The sequence below is a fragment of the Puma concolor genome, chromosome C1 (genome assembly GCF_028749965.1).
Source record: "Puma concolor isolate L17-30 chromosome C1, mPumCon1.1.hap2, whole genome shotgun sequence".
Taxonomy (NCBI): domain Eukaryota; kingdom Metazoa; phylum Chordata; class Mammalia; order Carnivora; family Felidae; genus Puma; species Puma concolor.
The window spans coordinates 20,896,060-20,912,284 of NC_141674.1; the positions used below are offsets into that span (position 1 = coordinate 20,896,060).

Sequence of the window (16,225 nt, forward strand, 5' to 3'; positions counted from 1 at the left end):
TATTAAATACGGATATATATCACTGTATTAAAAATACAAGAAAGTGATCACCATAAAGTCAAGGTAGTATTACTTTAAGGGCAAGGGAGGGGGTTTGTAATTGGAGAAGGGCACATAGGTAGGCTTGAGGACACTAGCAAGGTTTTTGTTTCTTTCTCGATCTGGGGAAAGAATAAAAATTAAAAAAAAACAACCAAAAAAACCTCACAATGTTCCTCTGGATGGGTTGAATTTTGAAATTTTCTCCATTTTGTTTGCTCTTTTAATTATTGCTATTATAAAAAGGCAATTTTTCTAATTGGAATAGATTGCTCTTTTAAAATCTTTTCTTGTTTTTAATATATGCATTAGACAGATTTTTGAACTGAGTCTGCCACTTTAGTGCCTAATATGCCATAAATGTCCATTTAAGAAAATCTTCACATGTTGTGAAAGTTTGTTTCCTTGCAAGTTTTCAACTCTTTCCCTTATTCTGTCTCCATATAGATTGTAAAATAGGTTATCATGATTACCGTTTACTCCTCTCTCCTACCCATGTTCTCTCTGTCCTGTTCAGTAGGGGTGCCGTTCCGAGCCCAGATATGCTTTTAGCTACTTCACACCCATTTCCTAGTCGAGACAGATTGCCAGAGGCCTGTGTCATCTTACAGATCCTGTTGGAGCCAAGGAATGTTGCTTCTTTTTACTGTAGCGAAAGGAAGCATTGTTTTGTGTGTCTGTGACGTATTTCTGGATAACAGCAGCAATAATGCCATCTGCTTTCTAGGCGGAGGAGAGGCAAAGAGAGGAGCAGCTCGTCTCATTTGATGGGTAAGGAATTATCCATACAGCCTGCTGGCTGGTAGAGATGGGATTCTGTACGTTTTACTTACCTCTAATTTTAAAAAACAATACAGAAAAGAAGGAAAAATAAAGGGAGATGTGGGGTGAGTAATTTATAATCCACCAAATAAAGTTAAAAAGTCAAAACCGTGGGCTTTTCTAAGATCTTTGAATTAGGGAAGGAATAATTTCAAGGTGAATAAAAAAGCCAAAGGAATCCCTGATGTCTTTGTGTTGGGAAGAGAGCTTGGCTCCCTAGGAGTGAGTATTAACACATGAATCTACAGATTAGGATTTTACCTCTAATTCAGACTTAAGTTTTTCAAAGTTCTTGGGTCTCTGTTTACCCATCTGTAAAACGGAAGCAGCTCATTCTTTTAGGAGCAGTACAAGAAAAAAAGCAAACAATTTGCACCTGAAAGACATCTTCTTTTTTCACTTCTCCAAACTGAATTAACCAGTTGCATAGAAATGTATTTGTGGTATTCAGAACTTAAAATGCTTTATCATAGGTACGTATCTGTCTCTCCCCACTACACTGTGAGCACCTCAAAGGTGTGCCTGGTGGGATCTATTTTATTCAGTTTTGTATCTCTAGCGCATGGAGGAAACCCTTTAAATACTGTGGAGATGATGTCTGATTTATGCCTACTATTGGGAAAATGCTTAATACTGGATTTCCAAAGTGTTTTATGTCTAGTATAATATGTAGTGTGCCTTTTTTCTAAATATGGTACCTGAAAAGAAGAGTTAAAACATTTCACTAGCTTTTTATTTTAGTTTTCTTTTGAGAGGCATTTAACCCAAAGCATAACCTCAAGGAATTTTCTGAAAACCAGAGGATGTGATTCTGTTAGACAAATTGGAAAAGCACTGACAGATCACTTAGCCTGCTCTCCTCCACCCATTTAGTACCCGGGAGACCAACACAGCTTGCACTTTGAGAGGGGATGGGCCAGTATGCTTCACTGACTTCAAGTCTCTGTCCGCTTTCCTTGTCTAGTAAGCCCTGGCAAGATTGCAGAATGTGTACCCCCAGCTGGAAAATAGCAAGGAGTCCCGTCCCTTATAATCCTGCTTCATCTCTGTTTTGCCCATGGGAGCTGAGACTTTGTTTTCTTGGTGTTATCAGCTCTTCGCCTCCAGATAGGAAGAACATGGCCCTCAAGGACTTTGTATTGATACCAGAGGCGTTCGAGCCCTAGTAGTGTCCTTGGATAGGCTCTGCTGGTAGTCGAGATGTTGTAGGCATCTCGTGTACACCTTAGAGAGGAGGAATCAACTAATGTGCTTGTCTCCTTGCAGCCATGAGGAGTGGAACCAGATGCAGAGCCAGGAGGATGAGGTGGCCATCACTGAACAGGATCTGGAACTTATTAAAGAGAGAGAAACAGCAATTCGGCAGCTGGAGGTGAGAGCCAGGTTGTGTTGTTTGTTTGACTCCATGTATCTGCACTCTAACCCGCCTGGATTTTTTCTCAGTGATTATGAAAAAGCATGAAATGAGTCCTTATGTGATTTGTATATTATATCTCAGTGTAATCATGGCGAATTTGAACTACTCTTACGACAGTACCGGCCACGGTGCCCAAAAAGACTCAAATCCTTTCTTCAATTACCATGTCTTACATGGTGTCCACGAGAATGACAGAGCAAGGCATGAAGAACAGAGCAAGGCAAACATATATTTTATTGCTCGTTAATACTTTGCCCCTAGACCTCTGTGTCAACTTCTAGATCAGGTAGTAGTCTATGGAGAGAGCCCCTTTGCTTAATCTGAGTACCTCAGAATAAAGGCAGACCAAAAAGTTTGCTTAATTTTTGTGCCTCCCAAAGTCCAGTCCCAGGTTGTGGATATGAGTTCAGTGCAGAGAAACAGGAACAGTTTTTGAGGTGGGGGTTGAGGGAAAGGTCTCGAGGCCTTTCTTACCTGATTTTCAGGTTAACCTTAACTTATGTAGTGACCAGCATATTCTTTTTTTTTTTATGTTTATTTATTTTTGAGAGAGAGAGAGAGAGAGCATGAGCACACACAAGTGGGGGAAGGGCAGAGAGAAAGGGGAACAGAAGATCTGAAACAGGCTCCGCACTGACAGCAGAGAACCAGTGTGGGGTTCGAACTCACAAACTGGGAGATCATGACCAGAGCCAAAGTCGGATGCTCAACCAACTGAGCCACCCACAGCAACCCCATGACCAGTATATTCTTAAACTTAAGGAGTTTTCTCCTCCACGCAGCTAGAAGACTGCCATCCCTGGGGGCAGTGGGGAGAGGGGGGCCGTAGAGAGGAGAAACTTGGAGCGCCTCTATGACCTTCAGCTGTGGCGGTGGCTCTGAACTCTGACTGTACCTTAGTGTCACTTGGAGATTTTTTTTCCAAATGCTCAGCTGTCCTCCCTTACCCACCAACTATTAGTTTCGATTTTGTGAAATTCCTATTTTTTGTATGTTAAAAATGGGCAGATATCCACAAGAAGCCCTGGGCATGGATTTTTTTTTTTTTTTTTAACAAACCTACCAGGTGATTATAATGGACATTCAGGGTAGAGACTCACTGCCCTAGAGACCACTGGTGTTTGTGTTTATTTTTTTTTAATGTTTATTTATTTTTGAGAGAGAAAGCATGAGCAGGGAAAGGGCAGAGAGAGAGAGAAAAAGAGGATCCGAAGCAGACTCTGGGCTGACAGCAGAGACAATGTGGGGCACGAACTCACAAACTGAGAGATCATGACCTGACCCAAAATTGGACACCCAACCAGGCGCTCCTGTGTTTTATATATATAATATATATAATATATTATATATATAAAATATATATATATATTTAATATATATATTTATATATATGTTTAAAATAAAAATATATGTATATATATATATATTAAATATTTATTTCTTTTTGAGAGAGAGAGACAGAGTATAAGTGGGGGAGGGGCAGAGAGAGAGGAAAACACAGGATCCAAAGCAGGCTCCAGGCTCTGAGCTGTCAGCACAAAGCCTGACATGGGGCTTGAACTCATGAATGGTGAGATTGTGACCTGAACCGAAGTTGAAAGCTTAAGTGACTGAGACACACACACACACACACACACACACACACACACACACACACACACACGTATATAATTTTTACTAATTTTTATTTGTAATTTTTTCACTTTTTATTTTCTTTTTTAATTTTTTTTAAGTGTCTGTGTTGAGATGGAACAATTCATCCTCAACTGTGATGATTTTATTGTCTTCAAAGATGTCTTATTTTTTCTCTTTTTCACCTACTGCAACTAATCATCAACTTGGTTCTCTGACATTAGAAATACTGTTCTAAGTCGAGTGAGACATGGAGCTAAGGAAAGGAGTGTAAGGTGGTGGATGTCAGGAGCATAGTGGGCACTTGACAGATTCAGGAACATTAAGTCCAAATGCCTTAACTGGGGCTGGATTTTCCTCTCCAGTCATTTCCTACATCTACTGTACAAACCCTATTCTTTTTTCTTTTTTTAAGTTTATTTATTTATTTTGAGAGAGAGCGTGCGCGCACACACACGCACACGCATGCACACAAGTGGGGGAGGGGCAGAGAGAGAGGGGGAGAGAGAGAATCCCAAGCAGGCTCTGCACCATCAGTGCTGAGCCCAATGCAGGACTCAAACCCACGAACCGTGAGATTGCGACCTGAGCCGAAGTTGGACACTTAACAGGCTGAACCACCAGGTGCCCCACAAACCCTATTCTAATGGAAAAACAACACAGTGTTGTGTCTCCTCGATTCTCACACTGCACTTCTAACATTTCTGGCCACCAAACGTGGGCTTTATCCACATGAAGCAATTCTGTAACACCAGCTGGGTGTTTTACAATTTAACCCAATTCTGACACTGTCTACCTGGAGTTAGCATCAGATCCCACAGGTTAAGGGCTCAATCCCACAAGACTGCATCCTCTCCACAACTTGGGAAGCCAGTTGTAAGTCTAGGTTGTTACCTGTGCTTCTGACAGGCTGTCAATTGGAGGTTCTCATGGCCTTGGCTTTGATTAATTTGCTAGAGCAGCTTAGAGCTTAGGAAAACAGTAGGTTACTGCTTTATCATAAAAGGTTACAGCTCAGGAGCAGCCAGATGAAGAGATGCACAGGGGAATGGGTGTGGAGCTTCCATGCCATCTCCACGTGCACCACTCTACCAGGACCTCTGTGCTCACCAACCCAGCAGTGTTCTCAGTCCTGCCATTTAGTATTTTTGTGGAGGCTTCGTTATGTAGGCATGGTTGATTAAATCATTGGCTATTGGTGGTTGAGTCAACCTCCGGCCCCTCTGATGAGAAGATTGGTTCCCCTGGCAACCAGCCCCCAGCCTGAGGGGCTTTCCAAAAGCCTTGTTCTTTTTTTTTTTTTTTTTTAACGTTTATTTATTTTTGAGACAGAGACAGAGCATGAACGAGGAGGGTCAGAGAGAGAGAGGGAGACACAGAATCCGAAGCAGGCTCCAGGCTCTGAGTTGTCAGCACAGAGCCCGACGCAGGGCTCGAACTCACGGACCACGAGATCATGGCCTGAGCCGAAGTCGGCCGCCTAACTGACTGAGCCACCCAGGCGCCCCCAAAAGCCTTGTTCTTAACATAAGCTCAGGTGTGGTTGAAAGGGGTTTCTTATGAATAACGAGAGATAATTTTATCTCTCTTATCACTCAGGAAATTTCAAGGGTTTTAACAGCTCTGCTCCAGGAACAGGATGAAGACTAAATATATACTTCTTATTATAAATCACAATTGCATACCTGTGTTGTAACCAAACTGGGCTCTTTGCTCTTTAACTCTGTTAACTTTTTGTTTATATGGCTTCTCTTTTGCTTTAAGGTACAACTCAAGTCCTACTTCTTCTGCAAGCCTTTCTCTACACTCCTTACTGTACTATTTACTAGTCACTTCCTATATAATGACTTATAAAGAAAAGTACTGATCCCACCCTCTTCCATCCCACCCCAGTAGCTAGTCAGTCTTTCTGTATCTACAGCAACTAGCAGACTGTCCCAACTACAGTAGACTCTTAGCAAGTAATTGAGGTTTTGAGGTGCTGGTAAGAACTAGTCTTGCTAAGCTATGATTAGGAAGTCATGGCTTTCAAGGCATTGTTTTTTATTGTGCCATTCCGAGAAGCAGTATATTGCAATTGAAAGAGCCTGGACTTGGGGCACCTGGATGGCTCAGTCAGGTAGGCGTCCGACTCTCGATCCCAGCTTAGGTCTTGATCTCAGAGTCATGAGTTCGAGCCTCGTGATAGGCTCCATACTGGGCTCCGCGGAGCCTACTTATAAGGAAAAAAAAAAAAAAAGAGCGTAGGCTGTAGAGATATTCTGGCCCCAACGCTTAGTTTCCTCACTGACCAGCTTTGTGACCAGTTATATAACCTCTCTGAGCCTTATTATCCTCAGAGATACTTGACTTCATACAGTTACTGAATAGTTAATGTAAATATCATAGAGGCATAGTAACATAATGAAAATATCATGAACTTTTCGTTCTCAGCTCTGCCACTAGCTATCTTTGAGACCTCGGGACAAGTCATAAACCTCTCTGAGCCCCAGTTTTCTGTACAATGGGGATAATATATGTTTCATTTTGTTGTCATGGGTACCAACGAAGTAATGATTAATAATAGCTAACACTTATGAAATGCTTATCACACAGTTCTGAGAACTTTATATCAATTTATTTAGTACTTCTGTGCTTTAGTATGAGATGGGTACCGTCATTATCCACATTTTAGAGGGGCTGGCCCAAAATGGTACAAGACTGTGGAGGATTAAATTCACACAGCAAGACTGTGGGTCCTCTCTAGCTGACATTCAGACTCTAAGAGTCTGTGCTGAATTATCTACCTGGTATAGTTCTTGGCACATAGTAGGCATTTAGTAAATGTTAATTAACATTATTTTTCATTTTCAGTTTGTGGAGAAAGCATGATTTATGAGCCTTAGAAACACGTGTTATGTTTATAGCCAAAATTTTAGCTAAGTAGAGGAACTGAATTGTCTAACATGTTGCCTAATATTAATTATTTTTTGTGTTCCTTAGGCTGACATTTTGGATGTCAATCAGATATTTAAAGATTTGGCCATGATGATCCATGATCAGGGTGATCTAATTGGTATGTATCATTGATACCTTTACCATAAGGTGAGTTAATAGTAGTATTTGTGTATGAGGAAGTCAGTAAGATGTGTCTTAGGAATTTAGGAATGCCATTTAAAAATTATTAAATTTGGGGCACCTGGGTGGCTCAGTCAGTTGGGCATCCGACTTCAGCTCAGGTCATGATCTCATGGTTCACGAGTTTGAGCCCCGCATTGGGCTCTGTGCTGACAGCTCAGAGCCTGGAGCCTGCTTCAGATTCTGTGTCTCCCTCTCTTTCTCTGCCCCTCCCCTGCTCGCACTCTGTCTCTGTCTCTCAAAAATGAATAAATGTTTAAAAAAATTTTTTTAATAAATAAAAATTAAAATTATTAAATTCATTTTCTTAGCCCTTTTCTTATAGTGTCAAATGTAGATGCAAAAGTGAGACCCCCATGAGTGCTCAGCTCACTTGCCATAGCGTCTTTTTATTTTTATTTATTTATTTTTTAATGTTTGTTTATTTTTGAGAGAGAGAGAGACAGAATGTGATCAGGAGAGGAGCAGAGAGAGAAGGAGACACAGAATCCGAAACAGGCTCCATGCTCTGAGCGGTCAGCACAGAGCCCGACTCGGGGCTTGAACTCACAAACCGTGAGATCATGACCTGAGCCAAAGCCGGACGCTCAACCGACTGAGCCACCCAGGCACCCCTCCATAGCCTCTTTTTAAGTCTTTGGCTGTTTAGGAAAATAGCTGTTGGCTTCCCAGCTTTTATCTCCAGAAACTTGCACAATTTTGGGATTAGTAACTCTTTTTTTAAGCTTTTTTATTTGGAAATACTTTCAAGTTTAGAAAAGTTGCAAAAATAAAAATACTACAGGAACTCTTTTGTAACCTTTACCCGGATTTACCTCTTCATAACGTTCTACCCCATTTGCTTTATATTTGCTCTAAGTCTTTCTCTCTAAATATATATGTGTATACATGATTTTTTCTGAAGCATTTGTGGGTCAGTTGCATACTTCATAACCCTTTACCACAAAAAGAGTTCAGTATTTATTTCCAAAGAATAGAGCTTATTCTCTTACCCAGTTAGTAACTTTTGATTTCATGGCTGGATAGCTGGATAGATGGTGGTCAAACCAGAACCCACAATATCAGGAGTGTGTTTAATTTGCCATCTTGAAACATCGAGTGTGGTAAAATCATCCACTACCCTTCTTTTTCTTTGCAGACAGCATAGAAGCCAATGTGGAAAGCTCAGAGGTACATGTAGAAAGAGCCACTGATCAGTTACAGCGAGCTGCCTACTATCAGGTAAAAGCAGGTACCAAAGAAAGTCCCTGTGCTGCAGATTTATGGGCCATCACAGCTCATTGACACGTTCAGAACAGCTGCAGCCTTTTGCCTGTTAGGTTTGAGCTGGAGGCAAGTGGTCATAATTGCTGTCCCAGTTCCGTTTTTAGTATTTTCCTCCACAGAGAAATCTACAAAAAGACATCAAACCTTGAATAAACTTAGACAGGAGCTTCACTGCTACGAGGCTAACCCCATAAGGTAGCATGATACCTAAATCTGGCATAAGGCTAATTTTATATTCTGAGCAGCTAAAATTTGTTTCGATTAGTATAGTAATAGGTACAAAGTAGGACTTTGCAGATACTTTATGTTGACTGTTGCCACAGAGGATGGACATAAAATCAATTCCAGCTGCTATTTGTGAATCATTAGGGGTTTATCATTTGGGGGTTCTTTTTCTATGAATAAGTAGAAGTTAATTGTTGTACTTTGTATGAAATGATACTCTTTTACATATTAGCTGAAACTCTGGATTTGTGACATTTATCTGGATCTTTGTCTCAAACACGCCGAAGGAGCTACTGTTCATTTCCTCTCTGTTTGGTGCTATATTGCTTTTTAGAAATAGACAGCATTTCAGCCATTTTCCATGTTCCTGGGTTAGTTATATTTTACCCAGAAACGTTCTTAAAGTAATCTGTATTTAATAATAGTGTTTCCTTTTAAAAACTGAGTGATGGCAACTTTAGTGTCAAACAGTAAAGGAATTATGAAGTAAATTACACACATCCACTCAATATTATATTGTGTGGGAATTAAATTTTTATGCTAAAATGTTAAGTGAGAAAAACATCATACAGTATGATCCCAATTCTGTCAAATAACGATATGCATCGATAAAAAAGATCATAAGGAAATAGAATCAAAATGTCAGCAGTTTTATTCGTAGGTGATTATTTCTTTCTGCTTGTCTGTATTTTTTACAACAAACATAAAATTTTATAACAGGCATAAAACGTTTATTAAAATACACATGCACAAGTAACTTATTTTATTACAACTAATGCCTAGCAGCAGAGGTATAAACAATCCCTTTGCAAAAATGTGTTAGGAACTAGAACTCGTACTGTTGCCTCCTGCTGCTGATAACTGTCGAGATTTGGGGCATGCCTCTCTCCGTATTCATGCATGGATAGAATTCATTTTGAATTACAAGGAGGCAGATTTATGAAACACCTTGGAGTCTTAGATAAGAAGAATTTTACTTGTTTCACGAGTGTCTCCTTACCTGTTTTTCTCCTCAGAAAAAATCTCGCAAGAAGATCTGTATCCTGGTGCTTGTCCTGTCAGTGATTATTGTAATCTTGGTACTTATTATCTGGCAAATTTATAAATGAAGTGATTGCCTCAGAGCCGCCTTCTGCTGAGCTGTTTTCAAGGGCACGTGCTTCATGGAGTCTTGCCAGAACAAACTGATCACAAGAAGAGAGCATACACCAGAATGTCCTGTAATAATTTAGTTAGAAAATAACTACTAACTAGTCCTTGGAATTAGTGACCTATGGAGACAGTATTTATCAATTTACGTATACATTTTATTGATTTCTCAAATTCACAATTAATTTATGTGGATTTTGCTTTCTCTTGTGTTCTGATCACACTTCATCCCAAGTGTTTACTGAAAATTCCATTCTAGATGTTCTTGTTTTGACAGGTGACACTACAGTCTTGTAATACTGTCATTTTGTGTGTATACTAGATTCACCTTTTTACTAGCAACTGAGATAGAATTTCTTTCTGACACCCAGCGCAGCGGAGTCTGTGAGAAACTATATTATAAGCCAGTACTTTTTATTATTTAACATTTTAATTTGAATTCCCAAGAAGCCTATTCTCTTTCTGCTTTGAAAGATTAGGACAGTGTACTTAACTGGAAAGTGAAACACTGCACATTTGATCCAGATTAAAAGTGTCTATGTGAGCTGGCCACTTATTGGGGTTCCTGTTAGTGGGGCTTAAAGTTTACTTTATTATTTCCTAATGTCATCCGCAGCAGTTCATCTGTACACACACTAAACCATCTTGTTCACTTTGATAAGAGGTTAATTTAATTAACATTACTGTGCTCTCTGGGGTCCCTCTCCCCATGTCTGTATAGAAAGGGAGAATTAGACAAAGCATGCTTTTGGAAAGCAAATAGGAATTGTTTGGAATGATTTAAACTTTTTGTTGTTGTTCACTTGTGGTTCTACATTCCTGGCGAATGATGAATGTTGCTGTCAAAAGGCTGCCCCTTACCCATGAGGGTTGCTGGCCGTTTGATGGCAGGAAGATTTTTAAAGGCTAGACTGAAGTTGGTTTAAAATTTATTTCCATGAACCTGGTGATACAGAAAAGGTTCATTTTTGTAAATAATACTGGTTTGGAATAGTGATGTTAGACTTACCCTAATTTATGAACAAGAGATTAATCTCCATGTGTAGTTTTAGACAAAAAAAAAAAAAAAAAAATGTTTCAATAAAAGATTGCTGTCTTGTAATATAAATGTTGTCCACTTCCCTTTTCCACACAGGTCTAGAGAAGTTAAAGGGAATGTAATTTCTGTAGACTCACACATAAATGTGTTTTGGGCCAATTTCAGTTCATCCTTTAGTGAATTAGAGGATTGGGCTACCCTGGATATATTTATATTCATTTCTTCCACTCCCTTTAATGTTAATCTCCTTTTACCAAACTAATGTGAATAGTAGGGAAACAAGGGCCCAGATGCCTAAGTTTCTTTGTACTCTTGCACTCCTTAATACAAATAAACATTTTAAAAACTTTTGTAGTAAGTTTTTATGAGTTAACGTCCTGATGCGGTAGCTATGAGGTTATGTGCTGTCCTGAGAAACGTTGAGACCCGCAAGAAGCTGGAGATCGGGTGAGGGCTGGTTTGGAGGTGGAATAAGGGCCGCTGCTGCCCACTCCTTGAAAAACAGAATGGAGCTACTGCGGTGTCAGTGGCCCAAGCGGCAGCTTCAGGGCTAATTGCTTGGTTCTACAATCATGGCCCCTTCAGCTCCAGATTAAAGCTGGACTCGGATGCATCATTTGTAACATTTCAGGCAAGAAAACATTCTTGATTGTGAAAAACAATTTCAGTTTGGGTTAAATGAAGCTGTCATAGTTCTGTTCTATAATACTATGTAATCTAGTGGTCGTGGTACCTAGTGGTCATGGGTAGCAAATATGACCTTGGCTAGAATTCAAATGGCCTGGAGTTTGTGGTAGTTGCCAAGAGGTTGTGGTAGGTGGTCTTAATAAATGTGTTCACAGAATCCTTATCTGTGCCTTGTTTGTCTTTGGGGGGGAGGGGAAGGGGGCATCATGGTCTAGGATGGTGGTTCTTAACCATGGCTTCCCATCAGAAACTAAAAAATACTGATACCTAGGTGCCCCTGCCACAATTTCTAATTCAGTTAGCTTGGAGTATATATAGCCTGGGCATTTAAAAGCTCTAGATAATTCTCATGTGTAACCATGGTTGAGAACCATTAGTTTGGAGGTCAAAAACTAGACGAGTGGGGTGCCCGGGTGGCTCAGTCAGTTAAGTGTCCGACTCTTGATTCCTGTTCAGGTCATGATCTCACAGTTCATGGGTTTGAGCCCCATGTCAGGCTCTGCACTGGTAGGGCAGAGCCTGCTTGGGATCTTCTCTCTTTCTCTGCTCCTCCCTTGCTCTCTCTCTCTCTCTCTCTCTCAAAATAAAGAAACTTAACAAACGGGGGCACCTGGGTGGCTCAGTCAGTTAAGCCTCTGACTTCAGCTCAGGTCATGATCTCACAGTTTGTGAGTTTGAGCCCCACATCGGGCTCTGCACTGACAGCTCGGAGCCTGGAGCCTGCTTCCGATTCTGTGTTTCCCTCTCTGCTCCTCCCCTGCACATGCTCTGTCTCTGTCTCTCTCTCTCTCTCTCTCTCTCTCTCAAAAACAAACATTAAAAACAAAAACCCTCAGACCGGAGTACAGAAAAACTGAAGAATCTTGGCTCTGCCATTAAATCGCTGTAGTTATTTGGACAAGTCTTGTATGAGCCCCAAGTTTTCTCAGTACCTCTCTTCTAGCTGTAAAATTTTCTGATTATAAGGATCACAGGGGTTTGGCCTGAACATAACAAATTGTTTGCCCCTGTATTATTTTCATTTTCTCTTCTCCTTTCTCCTTCCCTTATGGAATGTTGTAGAAACACTAAGCAGATCTACCATTCTCTCAAGTGAATTAAAACTGTAGTACTATATAGGGTAAAGTAGAAATGTCATTCTGGGCCCTTCATCTGGGAATGCTCCAGAACAAGAACTTGGTAGCAGCTAAACTCCTGCTTTCAGAGAATGTTTTGTCTTGTCTTGTTTTGCTAAGGGGTGGTGATACACTGCCTTCTACAATTGGACAAAAATATCAAATTGGAATTACCATTACATCAGTGCAAAGTAAAACACCCTAAGTGTCCTCCATTCATTTTTTAAATTGAAGCATAATTGACCTACAATATTCTAAGTTTCAGGTATATAACATAGTGATTTGATATCTATGTACATTATGAAATGGTCACCACAAAGGTACCGTTACCACCTGTCACCAAAGTTTTTTTTTAATGTTTATTTTAGAGAGTGTGTGTGTGTGTGTGTGTGTGTGTGTGAGAGAGAGAGAGAGAGAGAGAGACAGAGAGAGAGAGAGACAGAGGATCTGAAGCAGGCACTGTGCTGACAGCAGAGGGCCTGATGGGGCGCTTGAACTCACGAAGTAGAGATCATGACCTAAGCCAAAGTTGGACACTTAACCATCTGAGCCACCCTGGTGACCCAAACAAAGTTTTTACGTTATCAACAATATTATCTGTGCTATGTATTATATCCCCATGATTTATTTTATAACTGGCAGTTTGTACCTCTTAATCCCCTTCACCCATTATGCATACTCACAACCCCTCCCCACTCTGGTAACCTGCAGTTTGTTTCCTGTATATAGGAGTCTGTTTCTATTTTGTTTTCTTTGTTCATTTTTTTTGTTTTCTAGATTCCATATAAGTGAAATCCTATAGTATTTATCTTTCTCTGACTTATTTAATTTAGCATAATACCCTCCACATCTGTGTTGTTGGAAATAGGAAGCTTTCATGTTTTGTGTGTGGCTGAGTAATATTCGTGTGTGTGTGTGTGTTCGTGTGTGTGTACACATACCCCATCTTTATTCATTTATCAATGGACACTTGGGTTGCTTCCATATCTTGGCCATTGTAAATAATGTGATTAACATAGGGGTACATATGTGTTTTTGAATTAGTGTTTTCATTTTGTTCAGATAAATACCTAGAAGTGAAATTGCTGGATCATATGGTAGTTCTATTTTTTTTCCTATTTTTAATTTTTTTGAGGAACCTCCATACTGTTTTCCATAGAGGCTATACCAATGTATGTCCCCACCAACAGTGCATAAGGGTTCACTTTTCTCCACATTTTCACCAACATTTGCTATTTCTTGTCTTTTGGGGACTAGCCATTCTGACAGGCGTGAGGTGATATCTCATTGTGGTATTGTTTTGTATTTCCCTGATGATTAGTGATGTTGAGCATCTTTTCATGTTGACCAGCTGCATGTGTTCTTAGAAAAATGTCTAGTCATGGGGCACCTGGGTGGCTCAGTCGGTTACGCGTCCGACTTCGACTCAGGTCATGATCCCATGGTCCGTGAGTTCGAGCCCCGCATCAGGCTCTGTGCTGACCGCTTGCTCAGAGCCTGGAGCCTGCTTCAGATTCTGTCTCCTTCTCTCTCTGCCCCTCCCCCACTCACACTTTGTCTCACTCTGTTTCTCAAAAATAAATAAATGTAAAAAAAAATTTTTTTTTAAATGTCTAGTCAGGTCCTCTGCCCATTTTTTAATTGAAAAAAGTTTATATTGTGTTGCATGAGTTCTTTATATATTTTGGATGTTAACCCCATATTGGATATATCATTAGCAAATATCTTCTCTCATTCAGTAGGTTGCCTTTCATTGTATTGATGATTTCCTTCACTGTATGAAAACTTTTTAGTTTGATATAGTGACATTTGTTTATTTTGCTTTTGTTGTCCTTGCCTGAGGAAACAGGCTAAAGTCAATGTCAAGGAGCTTACTGCCTGTTTTCTTCTAGGAGTTTTATGTTTCAAGTCTTACATTTGAGGCTTTAACCCACTTTGAGTTTATTTTAATATATAAGAGAGTCTGGTTTTGCCAATACCACTAATTGAAAAGACTGTCTTTTTCTCCATTATATATTCTTGCCTCCTTTGTTATAGACTAATTGACCGTGTAAGAAGTAGTTTTTCTTTGGACTCTCTATTCTGTTACATTGATCTGTGTGTCTATTTTTGTGCCAGTACCATACTGTTTTGATTACTATAGCTTTGTAGAGTTTGACATCCAGAAGAATGATACTTCCAGCTTTGTTCTTTTTGTTCTTCTTTTTAAAAACTCCATTCTTGGGGCACCTGGGTGGCTTGGTCGGTTAAGCGTCCGACTTTGGGACTTCGGCTCAGGTCATGATCTCACGGCCCGTGAGTTCGAGCCCCGCATCGGGCTCTGTGCTGACCGCTCAGAGCCTGCAGCCTGTTTCAGATTCTGTGTCTCCCTCTGTCTCTGCCCCTCCCCTGTTCATGCTCTGTCTCTCTCTGTCTCAAAAATAAATAAACATTAAAAAAAAATTAAAAAAAAAACAAAACTCCATTCTTTTTTAGGGGCGCTTGGCTGGCTCAGTTGGTGAAGCATGTGACTCTTGATCTCAGGGTGGTGAATTTGAGTTCCACATTGGGTGTAGAGATTACTAAAAAATAAAATTAAAAGGGGCACCCCGGTGGCTCAGTTGGTTGAGCATTTGACTTCAGCTCAGGTCATGATCTCATGGTTTGGTTCATGAGTTCAAACCCTGCACTGGGCTCACTGCTGTCAGCATGGAGCCCGCTTCAGATCCTCTGTCCCCTGCTTGCGTTCTCTCTCTCAAAAATAAATAAAACATTTGAAAAAATAATAAAATCTTTTTAAAAATCTATTCTTTTTTTTCTTCTTATCCAGAGGCTATCTTTAATCATGGGCATGAAGCTTTTGCTTGTGATCACTAAATGCAGACCAAAACCCAACTCAGATTTCAGCCTATCCTGTTTCCTAAGGCTAAGACTCACCTGCTTCTCCCTGCTTTTCTAAGTATGTTAAGGGTATCCCTAGGTTTCACGGATTTTTCAGTATTGCTTTACAGTGCTATGAAATATGACTACTTTATAGATTCTCCATTTAATCAGGATAGAGTTTGAAAGGTGTTGATACCCAACCTCTGAACCTACTTTTAGGCCTAATGAGTAGTTCATTTTAGTACTTCTCCAAGATGAAATTTGATTAACAATGTAGCACCTAATTTTTAAGGGATAAACTTGAAATGATAGGATTTTTAATGTTGGACTGTGATTATGGACCAAGTTTTTACCAGTCCACGGAGAAATGAGAAAAATGATGTAGTGGGCTTTTTCAAGTACCATCTTTAAAAGGATATTTCAAGATTGTAAAAATGAAAAGGTGATGTCACAAGTCTTAATTTTTAAATCTCCTTAATTGGCAAAATAAAAGTTGACACCTGGTATTATTCCCCGCCCTTGGTCCATGACATCTCTGATGTCTGTGAGACATTCATCTAGACCAGCGCCATCACTTTACAGTTGAAGGAAGTTGGGCCAGGAATGGCAGTCTAATACAGGAATTTAAAAGCTTGAAGAAGTGCTCTACATGTGCGTGGTCATTTGTGGCATAATGTTTGAGCCCTTACTGCTAGTAATTTCCTATGCTAAATATAAATTTTGTATGCTTCTTGTCTGTTTTTTATGGATTCGGAAATGGAGGCATAGTAAGTAACCTGCCCACAGGCACACAGTTTAGGAATGATGGAGCCAGGATTTGATCCCAAGCACTCAGGCTTTGAAACCACACCTTGA

General features: G+C 40.0%; 1 protein-coding gene across 1 annotated transcript in view; it reads left to right on the top strand.

Annotated features, from left to right (window-relative positions):
• STX12 (syntaxin 12) overlaps window positions 1-11,056 on the top strand; it is a 42,988-nt gene extending 31,932 nt beyond the window's left edge. The window contains exons 5-9 of the mRNA XM_025931424.2: window positions 767-810; window positions 2,128-2,233; window positions 6,893-6,965; window positions 8,166-8,248; window positions 9,535-11,056. Coding sequence (XP_025787209.1) covers window positions 767-810; window positions 2,128-2,233; window positions 6,893-6,965; window positions 8,166-8,248; window positions 9,535-9,627 — 399 coding nt within the window. The 3' untranslated portion in view covers window positions 9,628-11,056. The remainder of the gene's footprint in view (window positions 1-766; window positions 811-2,127; window positions 2,234-6,892; window positions 6,966-8,165; window positions 8,249-9,534) is intronic.
• Window positions 11,057-16,225: the final 5,169 nt, after the last annotated feature.